An 18,641-nucleotide genomic window follows, 5' to 3' on the forward strand; every position below is an offset into this window, starting at 1 on the left:
TTTATGTTCTATAAAGCTTCAGAAAGCTTATTAGGCCAACTAAATTGAACTTCTAAGTGACCGCTCACACAAATTGTGTATGGAATGTTACAGCCTACTCTACGAGGCCCCTGTTTCTTTGTAGTATGACATTGCTTTAATTTCAGCAAAGTACAAAGTAAATTACCACGTGTATTTGATAAAATAATTCAGAAGGATTTCCTTTGGGGGATTTTGACAGAAATCTTTGAAAGGGCTTTGGTGGGTATTTTTGGTGTTTTTCTTTTCTTTTCTTTTTTTTTTTTTAATGTAAGAATACATTTATTGGACCAGGAGAGAATACCAAACCAGAAAAGCCACATTTCTGTTACTTAGTTATAAGCTCATGAAATTCAGATTCTTATCACTTTAGAGTGAGGATAGAAAGTAGGAATGATTCCCTTTTTTGTAGTTGTGGTAAAATACACATAACATGAAATTTACCATTTTTAAACATATAGTCTGGTGGCACTAAGGGCTTTCATATGCCTGTGCAACCATCACCACCATCTGTTTCCAGAACTTTTCATCTGTCCTAATGACCCATTAAGTGTGACTCCCTGTTTTTCCCTCCTCAGTTTCTGGCAGCCACCATTCTACTTTCCTGCTCTGTGAGTATGTCTAATGTAGGTTCCTCATACTCATGGAATCACACGGTGTTTGTCCTTTTGCGACTGGCTTATTTCGCTACTTAGCACGACATCCTCAATGTTTCTCCAAGCTGTAGCAGACATCTCCTCCCTTGTCAAGGCTGAATAACCTTCCACCACATATACACCACGTTTTGTTTAGCCATTCATTCACTGATGGAAATCTGGGGAGTGTTATTTTCATTTTATTTAGAAATTCACCAAGGGATATCTTTTTTGAAGTTGTTTTCCAGGGAAAATCTCCCTTAGGCAAACCCTGCATCCAGGACCCTGGTCTATGAAGGGAGGAAGAAGGCCTTTGGCAATTTCTTGAGCTGCTATGTTATCACTGCTTAATGCTTGCCCTTGAATCTGTATAGGAAACAAGGCTTACCTATCTTTAAAACGAATAAACTGATACCTACTTGTACTGACTCTAGAGCCTGTTCTTCCTTCCTTCTCTGGGTTTTATTCTGCCCAAACATTTCAGTGTTGACCCATTAATACTGGAAAATTCACTCCTTGAGCCTTGAGTTCTGACACTACCTTATGATGGCGATCTGCTACCCCCATGAGGTCTTGCCTTTCCCTGATGTTGGTAATTTAAAAGCAATCAGAAAAAAAAAAAAAATACGGGATCCCTAGGTGGCGCAGCGGTTTGGCACCTGCCTTTGGCCCAGGGCGTGATCCTGGAGACCCGGGATCGAGTCCCACATCGGGCTCCCGGTGTATGGAGCCTGCTTCTCCCTCTGCCTGTGTCTCTGCGCCTCTCTCTCTCTCTCTCTGTGACTATTATAAATAAAAATAAAAAAAAAATAATCTTTAAAAAAAAAAAGAAAAAATAAAAAAAATATAAATAAATAAAATAAAATAAAAGCAATCAGAAAGCTGCATATAAAGTACGAATAAAGTAACTGCTCTTTTAACGTGCGTCTAAACATCCATTGTCCTTCACAATGATCTTTGAAATGTCTGTAGAATTATCTTCACATCTCTGCTATGAGTTTGACTACTTTACAATCACAGGGTGCTGCCGTGGCTAATTACCTCGTCCCCTACTTAGCTTAATTCGGTCCCATCCCAACTTCCTGTACTGCTGGCATTGACTGTGGGTCCAGACAGCGAAGTACAAGTGGAGGATGTCAAGACGTGGGCTATTTCATGCACGGTTCTGCATGTGCCAGATGCTTGCCTGCTTGAAGTGCTTTACTAAATGATAACTAGTTGTGCACCAGAAAACCCAATAAGAGTAGATCTCATTGTTATAATTCCATGGCTTCATATGCTAACAGGGAAGTCATTTTTTTCCTTTAAAAAAAAAAAGATTTTATTTATTTATTTACTTGAGACAGAATGTGCGTGCACAAGAGGTAGAGAGGAGCAGAGGGAGAGGGACAAGGAGACTCTGTGCTGAGCATGGAGGCCAATGCAGCACTCAATCCCACCACCCGGAGATCATGACCTGAGCCAAAATCAAGAGTCAGTCATTCAACAACTGAGCCACCCCGGCACCTCAGGAAGCCATTTTCCGACTGTCTGCTCCCCTGACTTCTTGCTGTGTCATTGCATCTCACTCTACTTCTGGCCATGTATACCACATATAGTTGTACAGGTTATGCATTAATTAAAGGTACAATATCATAGATTAATATTAATAAATAATTTTTATGATTTATTATAATATCATAATTTATATATTTACTATGAGAACTTCCTGCCGGATAGAAGTGAGGTATTTTGAGAAAGAAGGGCCTTTTTCTGTTTCTTATGAAAATGCCATATTTTGCATTCTCTGCTTCTGAAGATCCCATACAGGTGTATATTTACACACATGTACATGTGCATGCCTGTGTGTGTGTGTGAGTGTGCACGTGCACACACACACAAAATTTTCTCATCACTCTTTGTGCCCACAAAATTCTCATTTTAAGTTTTCTCCCTTAATATGTAAAGTATTATAAGGTCTTGGGATGCCTGGGTGGCTCAGTGGTTGGGCACCTGCCTTCAGTTTAGGGCGTGATTCCTGGAGTCCCAGGATCAAGTCCCACATTGGGCTCCTCGTGGGGAGCCTGCTTCTCCCTCTGCCTGTGTCTCTGCCTCTCTCTCTCTCTCTCTGTGTGTCTCTCATGAATAAATACAATCTTTAAAAAATGAAGTATTATAAGGTCTGAAAAACATGGTTTCGTGGCTGATACCTAATCCACTGAAGTACTGATTAGTTCACTGTTGCCTTATAAGACAGTGCTCTGACTAAAGTCCTAGGTCAGTTTTAAGGAACTCATTATTATCAGGCTACCTTCCAGCTCCTTGGCTATTTTAGCCAGGAATATAGGACTGCCTTTACAGTAGACAAGGAAGGATGCTGCCTGCAGGATATGACATGGAGACTTTGCTCAAAATGATCACCTCCAATGGTAGTTTTTAGTACTTAACAATTCACCGAAAAATCCCTGAACTAGAAGGAAACTTGCAGATAGAACTAGGACAACCAAAAGTGCCCTGGGTCTCCCAACCTTGCCCCAGTCTTCCCCAACCACACAGGCATCACTAACATCACAGCATGTCACCTGCTGGGTCTGGAAGCAGGAGACCTTCCTAACTCCTGCTGCGAGCAACCACTGCATTGCTCCTGCAGTTGATGTGCACTTGAAATCTCTTTGCCAATTCTGAATTCTAGACCAGGAGTCTCATTAAAATGCAAACACCTGGGAGGAAAATATTTTCAGTCTTCACTGAGTAACACCTCACGAAGACCTGTCAGCCCGCCATAAAACATGAGAGTCTTATGTGATTAATTTTTCTCTCCTTTGACTGCTACAATCAACTAGACCTTCCATTGTTCTGCTTCTGAAATAACCCTCAAACTTATCTCTGTGCCATTTCCCCCACAACTCCTGGCGTGTTCCTCCTCCTGTCCACCTGGGCTGTTGTGCCTACCATACCCGGTGCCCCTCCCATGACCCCTTTTCCACTCTGGCCTCTGTGGTCAGGAGACCTGCCTGACAATGGATGCCACTGCCCAGGGAGGGCCGGTCACACCCAGCATCTATGGACTAAAGACCAGACTCCGAGCCTAATTGGGCTTGGGAAGGTACTTTAAGGAGGACACCAGGGTATTTTGTAGAAAGGGAACTGTATTTGCTTTGGAACATAGGAAGGGGAGGCCACCAGGGTATGAACTAAACAAGGGGAAACAAAATGCGCTGTATAGAAATAAACAGGAATTCCAGGGTTAGGGCCAGATGGAGGGCCTGGGAGTGGGGGACAGGGCAGAGGAGAAGACAGGAGTACATGTATGTGTGTGTGTGCATAGAGGGGAAGGGATGGAAGACTGCACAGATGGCCATCCCCAGTGGTGCATTGGTCAAAGATCTCTTAGGTGACACTGCTGTACATGAGTTCTGTAATCAGACAATGAAGTAAATGGACAGTGGGTAGTGGGCAGGAGCCAGGTTTCTCACTGAAAGTAGCAAGGGAAGAGGCTAGAAGGATCCATGTAGCAATGGATTGGAGTTGGAGACATCAGGATGAACACATTCTGGGCCTGGGGTAGGAAATATACAAGATGAATGAACCTGGAGCACTTGCAGTGGCAGAAAGTAAGGAAATGCTAAAAACAAAAAACAAAACACAAGACAAAACCAGAACACCCAACCACAGTGAATGAGGGTAGATCACAGGTGCACAAGAGCCAACTTAAAGAGCTCCCAGGGACCCAAGCTGAAACAATTTGAGCAATGAAATAAACAAAGTGGCATTGCATTACAACTGAAGGCACAAAATAATATCCCTAAATCCCTACTGGATGATAGATTGTATAATTAAATAATTGGATATTATGATAGGTTTGATGAGACAAAAATTCCACATAATTTATATAGATACACCCCCTCTCAAGGAGGTGGTACAGAACTTCCAGCTTCTCAGGTGCAGGCTGTGTAGAGTGGCTTTCTTGCAAAGACAGAATGGAAAGTGGCAAAGTATAGCCGTGCAGTGGAGGAACCTGACAAACACGCCTAAGCCAGGCAATCAAGGCCAACATCAGGCAGTCACAAATCATGGTGACAGTATGAAGCCCTGACATGAAGGGACATAGATCCTATGTAAATGCAAGATGTCAATGACAGGAGAAAATGAGTGCATGAGAATGCTCTGTACTTTCTCAATTTTTCTGCAAGTCTAAAGCTGTTATTTTTTTTAAGTACAAAGCTGTTAAAAAAAAAAGCCTATTTTTTAAAAAGACTCCTAGAGATGGGAATGTTAGATATACAATTTCAAATTGTTCATGTGGCTGGCATATTAAACCCTCCTGTGTCCCCAAGCCCAAGAGAAGGTCCAGTGCACTCACTACGGTGGTGGTGGTGGTGCGACCGTAGGGCAGGAAACAAGAGACCCGCCTCTCCTCTGCTCTCTTTTGAGACCCACGGCAGTAATGTCCTCTACAGAGGGACTCCAGGGCATGCATCAGGGTCAGCACCCAGCAGAAAGCAGCAGTGACCTGTGGCAGAGCTGGCCTGGTGTGGAGAAGCAGCTTCATGACAGGCAGTTCTTTCTCAAGTATCTTAGTGGAAGATGTGTTAGTCAAGGTCTAGTCAGTAAAACTATCCTAAGTATTTCAAACATTAGAAATGTAATACAGGAGATTGGTGACAAAGCTGTTGGGAGGCTTATGAGGACAAAGAGGAGAGATATTAGAAGAATAAGAAAGAATACCCAGAGTTGAGAAGCAGTGAATGCCCAAGGGTGCTCAGCCCTGGAACAGCTCAGAAGAGAGGCACTGATTCTCTGACAAGATGACAAGATGACAGCTGGGGTTTGGAATCACCTACCTTTGCTAGTGAATGGCTAATGCAACCACTAGCAACTTGCAGCAACCACTAGCAATGGCTACACTGGAAGAGCCAGAAGCAGAAGTTGTCTCTCCCACTGGTCTTCCACGAGGACCTCCGAGGGGCAGATCCTGCCAGGGGCTGGACCATGCAGTGCATGTACTCCTGCAGAACAGAACAGAGGCCTCTGGGGATCCCTGGGTGGCTCAGCGGTTTAGCGCCTGCCTTCAGCCCAGGGCATGATCCTGGAGTCCCAGGATCAAGTCCCACATCGAGCTCCTTGCATGGGGCCTGCTTCTCCCTCTGCCTGTGTCTCTGCCTCTCTCTCTTTCTGTGTCTCTCATGAATAAACAAATAAATAAATCTTAAAAAAAAAAAAAAGAAAGAAAGAAAGAAAGAAAGAAAGAAAGAAAGAAAGAAAGAAAAAAAAAAAGAACAGAGACCCCAAGTACAGATGGAGGCTGAGGCCACCGGTAAGTAGCCAGCAAAGAAAGTGACCCTTGGCCAGGGCCTGACTGACTCATGGTTTGTACTAACCCTCAAGGCCTTCCAGAATGTTTTCTTTCCAACATTTATACCTTCTCCTCTCAATCCCTGTCCCTCCAGCCGGACAAACATCCCACCGTTCCTTCTGGAAGCCTATCCCTCCCCCTTGCCCCTGTCCTTGCTCTTTCCCCAGGGAAACCCCCCACACAAAATCTTACCAGTTCTTTTAAATCCTGCTGACGTAGCCCTATTCTGCCAAACCTTCCTCTCCCTGTTCTCACCTGGAAGCACAGATGTGCTAGTTTAAAAGGAAAACAAACAAAAAAAGGCAGCAGCAGCCCTGATTTATATCCATAGGTTATTTCTGTAGTACAAACACTCCCGCTGGAGCTGCTGCCTCTCAACTTTGGTGAGCATGTACCCACAGACCTGGTGCCCCATACTTCCTGGGAGCAGTGTTTCTGTCTTGTGAAATTTCTTAGCCATCGACAGAGCCTGTCCCACAGCCCTCACCATCTGCTACCAGGAATTACAGTTGTTTCTGCGCATGTTTTCACTCTCCTGCAGAGAGCATCCTGACCTAGGGGCAAGGTATGAACTAAAACCCCATCCCCAGGCTTCCAGTTACTGCCTAAACTCTTAAGGTTTCAGTCCCTCTATTAAACACAGCAGCAGCAATGGTGTCCCTATACCACAGGGCTGCTACAAGAATTTCAGGAGATCATGTGTCAAAGCATCTTGTGGAACAGGCCCTGGCATGTGATAGAGGGGTAATAAGTGTTATTTCCTGCCCTTCGTAGATTTTTAACACTCTAGAACAGGAGCCATATCGATTCAATTCTTAATTACCCCTTGTAACTAGTAATTGCTCAAAAATATTCTTGTTGGGCAGCCCCAGTGGCCCAGTGGTTTGGTGCCGCCTTCGGCCGGGTTGTGATCCTGGAGACCCGGGATGGAGTCCCACATTAGGCTCCCTGCATGGAGCCTGCTTCTCCCTCAACCTGTGTCTCTGCCTCTCTCGCTCTGTGTTGTCATGAATAAATAAATAAAATCTTTTAAAAAAATATTCTTGTTAACATATCCACAGAAAGAATGATGTCATTGATAGCAAGGAGGAGGCGTGGGGGTGGGGACATAAGCACAGGCCTGTTGGGGGAAGTGGAGGTGGACTGGTTGGAACAAGACAAGAGAAAGCAGAGAAGGGGGCAGAGGGAATGACAGACCAAAGCCCACAGATTCCCTGATGAGTTTGGAGGACCTCTTTGGTACCTCTGTTTCCTTGCGCCTTTGCACCTCCACTGGGCACGAGATGTGCTGTTGCCCACTTCCCAATTCTGGCTTTGGTTGAGCTGGAAATCAGGGTCTTGGGCCACCAACAGCTTTCCTGGTGGTAATGATGGCAGCAGCAGCATTTTACCTGTAGCCACTGATGGCATTTCCATATACTTACTCCAGTGGGGTAGGAGAAATTGGGAATGGTGTATGGTGGCAGAAAAACACTCAACTAGGAATGTGGTTCTGCCTTTTTGTTCAGAAATAGCATGTGTTTCATTGCTGTCCTGTTTGAATCGATAGATACCTATCAATTTAGTTGATAGGAATCTATTAACCAAATCGTACCTACAACCGAATATGTTTGAAACCCACTTACGATTTTCCCAGTAGGGCAAGTGTCAACAAAATCTTTTTCATATCTGTCCCTTACATTTAATCAAAAAATCACAGAATCAGAATCAGAGGAGCCCAGGGCCCTGCCTGCCCTAGGCGCTTCGGTGCAGCAATCATAGATCTAACCCAAATCCAAATCCAAAATGTTAATGATAGGTGAACTAAGATTCACAGGCAAAAAGCGATTTGTTCAAGGCTCAGAGGCGGACTCCAGAACCCCTGCGTGTGTGGGAACACAGGCTTCTGGCTCCCACCGTAGGGCTCTGTCTGCCTCCACAGGAAGTGAAGGAAGTACCACCTGGCTGCTCCCATATTTTCAGAGACTGGGATCCAGGCATCTTGAAAGTGGGCCCCTCCATTTGTGGGCAGCATGACAGCAGGGTGGCTCTTCCCGCCATAAGGCTGCTCAGCGTGTTTCCTTCCATTCACCGATTCTCCCAGAGAGTTCCTGGGATACGCCAGGGATAGGGGAAGTTTGTATTGCATCACACAATCACAGCATTTGCACTGTGTGGTTTCAGGGCTGTAACGTGTTAGTGCTTTGGGTTTATTGCTAGTCGTTGACTATTCTTGGAGGCTTCTCGGGAAGCTAATACAAAGTATCTAACTGGCAAATCGGCCTGGCATTCCAGGGACGCTGGTGCTCCTCCGATTTCTCCCCGACGCTCTCAGCACTTCCATCCGGTAGCTCCCCAGCATTTTCTGGGGCTCACGGGCTTGGCACCGCAGGCCTGCGCGGACCATGCCCTCTCCTGTACCGGGGCCGGCTGCTGGTCCTGGTGCCTGGCGCGGCTCCGCGTTTGCAGCGGGCAGTCCCCGATGCTCCGATGCTCGATGCTCGCGGCCTGGGCACACCGAGCCGGCACCGCCGCGGGCGCACACCGCCGGGCCACGGGGTCACAGGTGGGCGCCCCGGGGCACCCGGAGCCGACACCTTCCGTGTTTCCTCCGGGACGGACGGCGCGCCGTCATTCCTCCCCTTCCCTGGTGTGTCCTAATTCTGTACCGCCAGCAGTACGTGTTCATAATAATAACAACAAAGCACTTTCTGAGACAGACCTCCCAGCGGGTCAAGGCCGAGAACCCGCCACCGGGCTCCGACTGCAGCGCGGCCGAAGGATCGAGCCTCTTCCCGCCCTGTTGCGGCCGAAGCCACACAGCAGCCCACGGGGCCGGCCCACTTTCTGAAAGACGCGCTCAAAGAACTTCAGAGACAGGCCCAAATTCCGCATAAACCTCTCCTGGCTCCCGGGGGCCCCGCCGCCCGCTGGGCCGGGCCCGGACACCAACGCGCCCCAGGTAGGACCCCGCCGGCCCCGCGGGGAAAGCGCGCCGGCACGCGCATGCGCCGCGCACGCCCCGCCCCCGGCACGCGGCCACATTCTTCGAAAACGGAGGAGCCTGTGGCGGCGATTGCGCCTGCGGGGCGAGGAGGCAGAGGGGCGGGGCGCGGCGGGGCGGGGCGGGGCGCGGCGGGGCGGGGGCGCGCGTGCGCGGCGGCTCCCCCGGCAGGAAACCCGGCGCGCGGGGGCGGGACCGCGCGGGCCGGAGGTAGGGGGCGGGGCTCTCCGCGGCCGCCGCCGCCGCCGCCGCCGCCGCCACAGCCGCCGCCGCCGCCGTCCGCGCCGCCGCGCATTGTGCAGCAGGCGGCCCCGCGCGGCAGGGCCCTGGACCGGCGCGGCTCCCGGGCATGGTGAGCAAGGCGCTGCTGCGCCTCGTGTCTGCCGTCAACCGCAGGAGGATGAAGCTGCTGCTGGGCATCGCGCTCCTCGCCTACGTCGCCTGTGAGTTCGCGCCCTCGGCGGGCGGGCGGGGAGCCCCATTCATTCCGCGGCGCCGCGGCGGCGGGGTTGGGGGCCGGGGGCGCGTGCGGCCCGGGGCGGCCTGCGGGACCGCGCGCCGCGCTCTCAGCCCGCTGGGGGCTGCGGTCCGGCCCTCCCGGTGCGCTCGTGCGGCACAGCTGCCGGCCAACTCGGGCGCAGACCGCGAGCGCCTAGGCCCGGCGGGGGGTGCTGGCCGCGGGGCTCCGGGTCGGCCGGCGCCCCCCGCCCCCGGCCCCGCCGGCCCCGGCCCCGCCGGCCCCGCGCGGAGGATCTGGCGTCCACGTCGCCCCGGCAGCCGGCGATTCCCGAGCGTGCCGCGAGGACCCCTGGGCGCCGCCGCTGCCGCGCCGCCGCGTTGGGGAAGGAGGATAAAAATACTGTTGCCGTTGGCAGAGCCCCCGCTTCGCCTGTTGGCTCCGCAGGAAAATTACTCAGCACTTAACCGTTGGGGAGCCAAGGGCTGCGGCCCCCGCCGGCCCGCGGCCGCGCCCAGACGTGCGGGTGCCCCGGGTCCCGGGCAGGCGCGGCGGCGGCCGGGTGCACGCTGTGCGCCGTGTGGCTCCCGCGGCTCCCGCGGCTCCCGGGACGCCCAGCCTCGGCCGGACCCCGGCGGACCCGCACGCGCAGGCAGCGGGTAGACCCTGTGGCATCCTAGAGGCGGGAACTGCCCTGTGCGGGCTTGCTTGCTGGGTGGTGGTGGTGGTTGTTTTCTAATCTATATGATGGGAATACATTTTAATTGTTGCTATTAATACTTTACCAACTACCACTGTTGGTCTAGAAATAGCTCCTCGTGTGAGCTCCGTTTGATTCCTAGCCACCAAAGTCTTCAATGAAACCCCCTGCTAACTGTTTGAGTTACCAAGATCTGATTCCAGAGGTGGCAGGGGACTTTAGAAAGTGACTTCAGTAGAGCTCTGGGAGGATATGTGTTATTAAGACGCAGGCTGTCCAGCCAGCACAGCCCAGCTGTTCCAGGAGGTGGAGCAGAGAAAGCTCAAGCAGGGCTCTTAGATCCTAGACAGTTTCAAGCCGGGGATGGGTGTTAGATGCGAGTAGTTTGAAAGGGAGAAAAGCTACTCTTAAGTGTTTGTAGTCACTCTTGAGTAAGAAGAGCTGAGACTCAGGGGGAAGATCATTTAAAATTGCATAATTATTGTTATGAAACAATAATACCTAAATTTGCTGGGTGTTTACATGTGTGTGCAGGCAGGAGTCTCATTGGCTTATTCAGTTATCTCAACAACCTTAGGAAATACTGTGGTCATTCTCATTTTAGAGCTGAGGAAATTAAGACCAAGAGAAATCTACACAGATAACAAATAATAGCCAAATTTTGAACGCAGAAAGGCCAGGGAGCCCTGGGTAGAACCCATGTCTGCAGCAGCCTCAGCTTTGGTTATCGGACTTCTAAAGTTGGACAGAGGTGTTTAGAATTAATAAAGGGGGATGTAGGAAGCCATGGGAAGTTTTTCACCATTCATTCCACCGGGAAATCCTGCCAAGTCCTTAACTGTTGTCTGTGACCATGCTTGGTGTCAGGGGACGCTGAGAAGTGCCATCCTGGTCCCTGGAGCAGGGATTCTCAAACTGGAGTGTGCATCAGAATCGCCCTGAGGATTTTCAAAACGTGGAGTTTTTACCTCCCACCTCAAGTTTTTGATGGAATAGGTCTGGGATGTTGCACTTCATAGCTTCACTTGGGAAGCTGTTGCTGTGGTCTAGGAACCCCTGGCCTAGACAGTAAAGGGACCAAGAATTAGATAATCATACAAATGAGGGTTAATTTACAAACTGGTATGAAGGAAAGGAATGCCTGAGAGCTTATGAGAAGGACTCCTGAGTTACAGTAATCAGGGGCACTTGTTTCCATGATGAGTTGAGGCTCAAGCTGAGAATAAGGATGTATAGAATAGGGAGGCCTAGGAGGGAATTTGTTCCTCTGCATGTGCAGAGGTCCTGTGGCAGCCAAGAGCAGGAATGCAAAGAAGGGTAGTGTTCTTTAGAACATGAAAACAGGGTACAGTGTTGAGGCTGGCCGGCAGATGGGGGTCATATCTGGCTGGCTTGGAAGAGGCCTTGGGCCAGATTATAAAATTTGTGATTTTAGTTATGAGGGGCTGAAGAATAGGGTGGATCAGTGTTACTAATGAGCAGGGATGGTATATCCGAGACACTGCAGAAGGGGTGAAAAATGTTACAGGACTTCCGATTGGTAGTGTCCAAGGACACTGAAAATGTAAGTCAACAGGGAGCCAGCCCATTGACAATCTTGCCCTCCTTGTTAGGAGTGAAATCTCTTTGAAAAAACTGTTCACATTCCCACTTAACACACGCCCTCACGGCTAGCCCGTCCCGGTTCTGGAAGTGCATTGCCTGTTCCTCTCAAGTTCTGCTAGTCTTTCTCATTTCTCAAAGGGTGTTTTTGTTTGTTTGTTTTTTACTGCTTGTGCCAGAGTCTCCCTTCCTATCAGTGAACATTCTGGACCATGCCTAGGGGAGTGAGCTTGTGCCCCGTGCATTGTGCACTAGAGCTCTTTTCCATGCCTGTGTTTTCTTCTCAATAAAATTCCCAATCTCCAGGACAGGAATTGTCACTTAAGTGTTTCAGCCCTTGTATCACTTGGATCAGTGCTGCTAGCTCTTTGGAAGAGCTCCGATGCCTGATTGAAAATCATGCCAACCTACTAGGCTGAGGCTCCCCAGGCAGAGGCTGAACTGGACTTACCTTTAGTGTTTTTTTTTTTTTTTTTAACATGCATATAGTTTGAAAAGCCAAATAGTCTCTGCATGGTTTGTTGGGTAAAACAGAGTCCCTGCCTTTGTTTTTCCCCACCCAGAGGCAAGCACTTAACTTCGGTTAGCTGATTTTGGTATTTGTCTTTGTGTCATAGGATAATAGCTTGCTAATTTGTTATTTGTCCGTGTTACTTAGTGCCTTTATTCTTTGGAAGATGATGGTTTATTCTCTAAAGCTGCCCTCCTCCTCCATGTTTACATCCCTCATGTAGATATGGTGTAATTTTGAGATCAACATTTAATATATATGTGTATGACTGAACACTATTCTTATTGCTACTGAGCATGTTGTGCATGAATTTTTGTTTTTCCTGCAGCTAATAACTTTTTTTTTTCTTTCTATGTACTATTTCTGATTCAACTCCAAATGCTTGTCAGTTGTTTGCATCTTTCCCCAAATGTTCAGAGCCAGAGGACCTTTTGACTAGCACCTTCCGGAGGAAGGGCCCCCAGAGCCTTCGGACCTGCTCTGCCCGTCACAGGTGTCCTGTCCCCTGACTTCCCCTAACTTATTTCACACTTCTTTCACTTGGACATGCATTGGAGGAGAATTTTGAGACCATCATAAGTGTCTTTCTTTGCATTTAGTTGGTAGATTGATAATGCAGAATTCTAGAAAAAGATTCCTTTAGAACTTTTTAGGGATTGTCTCCTTACTTTCTGCCTTCTAATTTTTTTTAAATTTTTATTTATTTATGATAGTCACAGAGAGAGAGAGAGAGAGGCAGAGACATAGGCAGAGGGAGAAGCAGGCTCCGTGCACCGAGAGCCCAACGTGGGATTCGATCCCCGGTCTCCAGGATCGCGCCCTGGGCCAAAGGCAGGCGCTAAACCGCTGCGCCACCCAGGCATCCCTCTGCCTTCTAATGTTGACAAGTTGTTTCAGGTCTGTCCCTTTCCATGGGACTTGTGTTTTCTTTCTGGAAGATTGCAGGATCTTCTTTTGGCCCATGATAGTCATGGTTGACCACACATTTCCAGCTTTCTGCCACCCTGGCCTTGTCCTCACTCCCAGAGCTCGGTGGCCTCATGCAGTCACCATGCCCTGGAGCTGAGGCACGGGGTGCCCTGCTCCAGTTCTGGGGCCAGTGATTAATTGTGAACGTTTCCTCCTCTCTTAGTTGATAACTGGCATCATTTAAGGTGATGACACTCAGTGCGGAGCACCCCCCTCCCCTGCCTTAGAGTGACATGCCATGAGGAATGCATCATTGTTTTTAAGCGTCATAGGGTCTGGGCTTGCTTGTTGCTGCAGCTCAGCAGAGCCTGGCATGCATTTGTGCCCCTTGTGCTGGGTACTGGAGAGGCCCCTGGCAACCCAAAGACTCTTCCTTTTCAGTTCCGGGGATTTTCTTAAATAATTCTTTGCTTGTTTCACCTCCTCCATTCTGTGTTCTGTCTCCCCGGAATATCAGTATGCTGATGTAGTATTGCCTGCTCTAGGCCTTTTATTTCCTATTCTCCCCCACCCCACCCTCTTTAAAAAAGTTTTGCTCTGCTTTCTGGAAAATTCCTCTTTGTATTTTAGCACTTCTAGAGATTCTTTTTTTAATAGTATTTTTGCTATCTTTTAAAATTATTATTATTCATGAGTTCTTTTTTCTCTGGATTTAAAAGAAATTTTAAAAATGTCTTCATTTCATGTTTGTGTTCTCTTCATAGTAGTTTTGTTTGCTCATTTTTCTTTCTCGCTGAAGAGTCTCTTCCCTCCAGGTCCTTTCCCACATTTCTTGTGCGAGGCTTTCTTTGGTTTTCTGCTGGCCCTAGGTTGTTTGCTCCTGTTTCGGAGGAGTACTGTAGATCTGTCCTCTGGGCTCTGAGCTCTGGTGACAGGGCATTGCCAGGTTTCTGCTGGACGGCCCAGTGGGGACAGGGCTTCGGGTCTCAGCAGTACCTTGATCATCGTCCCAGGTGAACCTGGGGCTCCCCAGTCCAAGATGCCCTTCCTAGAGAAGGAGCTGCCTGGCATCTGCTAGGGTGAGGAGTGGAGCTGCCACTCGTTCTGCTATTCAGACAGATTTGAAAGTCAGACCCCTGTTTCTGTAGCCTTGTCACCCCATTTCCACATGCACCAGTCATGACCATTCCAGACTCTCCTGACCATTCCGGCCTTCTCCGCTGCCTGCTCATCCTTCTTTTGCTCTCTAGCCACCTTCTGTTCCCCTTTTCCTGTCCACTTAGGCTTAGACCCTAAGCAAGAATGACAAAGAAGTCTACTTTCTGATGTTATAGTGAGCTTAGGAGCCATTCTTCAGCTTTTGAAAATTAGAGTTGTGATACCTTGTAATATTCAGGTATTTTTTGGTGTATCATGCATCATGTGGTAATGACACCACACTTGTGATACCTTTCCATCCTGTTACTCTTGTTCCACTGGAGAGGAAAGCCACTAAATGGAACACTGAAACCCATCTAGAAGCATGGTATTTGCATTTGTGGGAACAGACTTCAACCTTCAACCTTCAACCTTCAACCTTCATCCACCAGTCTGAGTTGGGCTTCCCTTAGAATAGTTTTGCCTTAAGATAATCAACCTCACGTGACTAGGGACTGTCCTCGAGAATTCACACAGTAAATACCCACTGGCCTGCTGCTTGGGAGACATGGGGAGTTAGACTGCATCCTGATGCCAGCAGACTACTGGAAAAAAAAGGCAGGGGAAAAACAAACAGTCCAGGTGCTGGTTCCAGATTTACCTGAGCATGAGGATTAGCTCATGCTTGTTAAATGCAGGTTCTCAGGATCCTCCTGAGACCCACCAGGCAGGGGCCTGAGGACCTTCCTTCCAGCCCTCTTTTGGGGTTAGGGAGGGGCATCTCAAAATGGTTTTGAGCCCTCGACATTTTATTTTAAGAATTCTCATGCCTGTTTTCTATTCTTTCTAGTGAAAGAGTATTTTGGCAAACACCCAAATACTCCCCTGCCCAGATTTACCAGCTGTTCTTTTTTTCCACATTTGTTCTTTCTCTCTGTTTTAATGTATACTTTTTTAATTTGGTGGAAATATATGAAAGCTGCAGACATAATATTGCTTTACCTTTAAGTAATATAGATCTGCTGAGACTAGAAGCATCTTCTGTAGAATCTCATACTCAAAAAACTAACATAAATGGTATTGTCCAATGTACAGTCCATGTTTGAGTTTCCACTAATGGTACCATCCGTGTCTGACAGCCTTTTCTGTTGTTGTTGTTTTAACTCTAGAATCAGTCAAGGTTTATATGTTGCATTTGGCTGTTAGTTCTCTAACTTAGTTTGATTATTCATGACCCTCACCTTTTAAGAAAAGCCCAGGCCAGTTGTCCTATAAAACGGCTTGCTTCCTAGATTCATCTGAGTGTTTCTTTACAATTAAATTCAGCTGAACTTTTTTTTTTTATACTAGTGCTTGTTGATTCGCATCCTGTCACGGTTGTCGCACCCTTCATCATATGCTAGATGCCTGGAAGGGCTGGCTTTATTTTAAAGGTGTCTTTTCCCTGCACACAGTCCTGGGGGCAGTTCTTGGGGGCTTGGAGTATCTTCTTGTCCAGCCAATGCATTCAGCGTCCATTGGCAGTCCTTGCTTGGATCAGTTTTAACATTGGGAAATCCAAAATGCTGGTTTCTGATCCTATAAGCCCTTCTGTGTTTATTAACGTGTATTCTTCTGGAAAGAACTTGCCTCTCTCATTCATCTCTCACTTTCTGTAGTAGTTTCCTTTGCCTGCTGTAAGTAATTGCCACAAACTAGGTGGCTTTCACATGAGAGAAGGTTATTCTCTCACAATTCAGAGGCCAGAAGTCTGAAATCAATGTGCTTCTGAGGCCACTGTCCCTCTGTAGGCTCCTTTGAGCCTCCAGATGTCTTGGCTTGTGGATGCATCCCTCCATCTGCCTCTGTGGGTGGCCACATTGCCTCCTGTCTGTCACATCTCTGTGTCCTTTATGAGGACACTTGGTCCTAGACTTAGGGCCCAACTGGGTAATCTAGGATTCTCTTTTGGACTCAAGATCCTTAATTACATCCACCAGGAATCCTTTTCTAAGCAAGATCACATTCAGGGTTCCAGGGATTAGGCTGTGGACATATTTTGGAGGTATGTCTCACCTACCCCCACCTCCCTTTAAAAAAAAATCTTTGTGGACTCATAGATTCTCTGCGTCTGTGAGCACTTCCCTGGTCTCCAAATGTTCTGGGCTCTTGTTCTTTCCCTGCCCCAGACCTTGAAGTAGCCATTTCTTGAGGAAGTCCTGCTTCTTTCACTGGGAGACGTTGTTAAGGAATCAGAGCCTGTGCCCTGGTTGTGCACATCGCCATCGAGGTGTCCTTGCTCCCATCTTTTTTAGGGGACAGAGCCAGGAAACATACACACTTTTTCCAATCATGAGTTTATACACATGCACCCAGTTTAAATCCTAACAGGTTTCTTCCTTACCTTCCCCCATTCCATATTGTTGTGTTCTTTTTGCCACTGTGAAAATCTCATTTCTGACATCAGTAAAAAATCGTTAGCTCTCTACTACTGTACAGACAGAATGGTTTGGGAATTACTATGTCAGTACTACTACTGACAACAAACTTCACCGAATTCAAGATTTCTTTGTAGTTCTTTTTTATCCTCAGAAAATATGACCCACTGAGGATGTGCAGTTATTGTGTCCAAAAGCTCCTTGTAATAATTTTTTTTTTAATGCCTGATACAAGTCAGACTCATTTCTTGGTAGGTGTCAATTTTCTTCTTTCTGATAAAGTATTTAAACCATATACCTGGTTCAAAAGTCAAAGTACCTAAAAAATTAGCAGCCTTTTGGGGAAATCTGGAGCCTTCCGCACCCTTTCGATATATTTTGTCCATCTTACTGCAAATGTTGGCCTTAGTCTGTGGATGCTTGCCCTTTCTTTGGGTTTTACTCAGCAGGTAGCATCCTGTGCAGACTCCTTGCCTCCCTTCCTGGAGAGCGAGCGTGCTGTGTGTGTGCAAACAGATGCCCCTGTGCTGTTGTACAACTGTAGTACTCCTGTGTGCATGCACCTGTCTCCTACAGAAGGCATTTCAGTGATTTCAGATATGTTGCTGTCACAAGGACCGCCACAGCAGGGAAACTTGTGCTCATGTTCCCACCAGGGTCACAAGCAGCTGGTTCCCCTCAGCCTCCCCAGCAGAGCTTTGGGCAAACATTTGCTTTTTCACCAGGCTGAAAAATGGCATCTCCTTGTTTTAATTTGCGTTTCTCTTATTGTGAGTGTCATGAAGCATCTTTTGAAATGTTCAAGAGCTATTAATATCTCTTCTTCGGAGAACTGTTGATGGATTTGCTCATTTTTCTGTTGAGTTGCTGGTTCTTTTTTCCACTCATTTTTTATTTCAAATAGACTCCGTAAGTATCATGGGTCTTGAACTCATGACCGGGAGATCAAGAATCACATCTTCCTCTGTCTGAGCCTGCTAGGCACCTCTCTTTTCCACTGCTTTTTAAGAACTTTTTATGTATATGTTAGCTGTCCTGTGTGAAGTGAACGGTGATTACTTTCTCATGCCTGGTATGGTGTGGAGAAAAATATATTTGGTCTCTGTCCCCTATTCTTGGCGCAGGGTCCCCTGGGTAGCCAGGATGGGGCTGGTCATGAGAAGGACCAGCCGTCTGCTTAGAGGGTTGGCACTTTGGCCCCCCATCCACCAATCTTCAGGAAGAAAATGCAGTGCTGGAGGTTGAGCTCTACAGAAACCTGAGCAGTGGGATTTGTTGAGCTCCCCAGTTTTTGAACACAAGGGGTTACTGAGAGAGTGGTATGCCAGAATGCTCATAGAAGCTCCAGGCTCCTCCCTGTACCTTGCCCTGAGAAATGCAAGCAGGGATTGGGAAGGAATGGGAATCCCCTCAAGGCCCAGGGGTTGGTACTTTAGAGGATGGATAGGATTTGGACAGTAGAGTTGAAGGCACAGGTGCCAGCATGACTATGGGCATGGAGGTGACAGGGTGCACAGAGCAGGCCCTTCTGGTGCTTAAAGGCAGCATTTGAAGTCTGCCTCCACATAAACTTTATTCAGTGAGATTGCGTAAACTTTTGATCAAAATTCGTGCAGCTGAGAAGGTAGAGATTTTGATGAATATATTTCAGAACACACAAACATTAGGGCAGGGCCAAAGAGAAACAGTTTTGCATTTGAGGCAGCCCATCTAGCCTGGATGTTGCACTCTGCCAGGTGCATCCCCCTGTTTTGTGTAGATGCACTGCCGGGTTTTCGGCCTGGTATGTGGCACTGCTGAGTAGGCCAGGAAGTCAAGAGCCTGGTTGTTGTGACGTCGAAGAGCTTTCATGAGTAGATGTTTAACATGCAGGCCCGGTTGCCAGATTCTCCATGAGTGTTGAATGCACATTAATGCCTGCTTCCCCCTTTTTGTTT

General features: G+C 47.9%; 1 protein-coding gene and 1 long non-coding RNA gene across 3 annotated transcripts in view; one reads left to right on the forward strand and one right to left on the reverse strand.

Moving 5' to 3' along the window:
- Window positions 1-1,468: 1,468 nt before the first annotated feature.
- LOC119873650 lies at window positions 1,469-8,955 on the reverse strand. The gene is made up of 3 exons (XR_005365714.1): window positions 7,232-8,955; window positions 5,477-5,641; window positions 1,469-4,191 (listed from the first exon to the last, which is right to left on the reverse strand). It is a non-coding gene; the product is annotated as an uncharacterized LOC119873650 (long non-coding RNA).
- A 283-nt stretch (window positions 8,956-9,238) lies between these two features.
- The window catches only part of UXS1 (UDP-glucuronate decarboxylase 1), a 93,625-nt gene continuing 84,222 nt past the window's right edge, over window positions 9,239-18,641 (forward strand). For both annotated transcript variants that reach the window (XM_038550877.1, XM_038550878.1), the window contains exon 1: window positions 9,239-9,414. In XM_038550877.1, coding sequence (XP_038406805.1) covers window positions 9,321-9,414 — 94 coding nt within the window. In that variant the 5' untranslated portion in view covers window positions 9,239-9,320. The remainder of the gene's footprint in view (window positions 9,415-18,641) is intronic.

This window comes from Canis lupus, chromosome 10 (assembly GCF_011100685.1).
Source record: "Canis lupus familiaris isolate Mischka breed German Shepherd chromosome 10, alternate assembly UU_Cfam_GSD_1.0, whole genome shotgun sequence".
Lineage (NCBI taxonomy): Eukaryota > Metazoa > Chordata > Mammalia > Carnivora > Canidae > Canis > Canis lupus.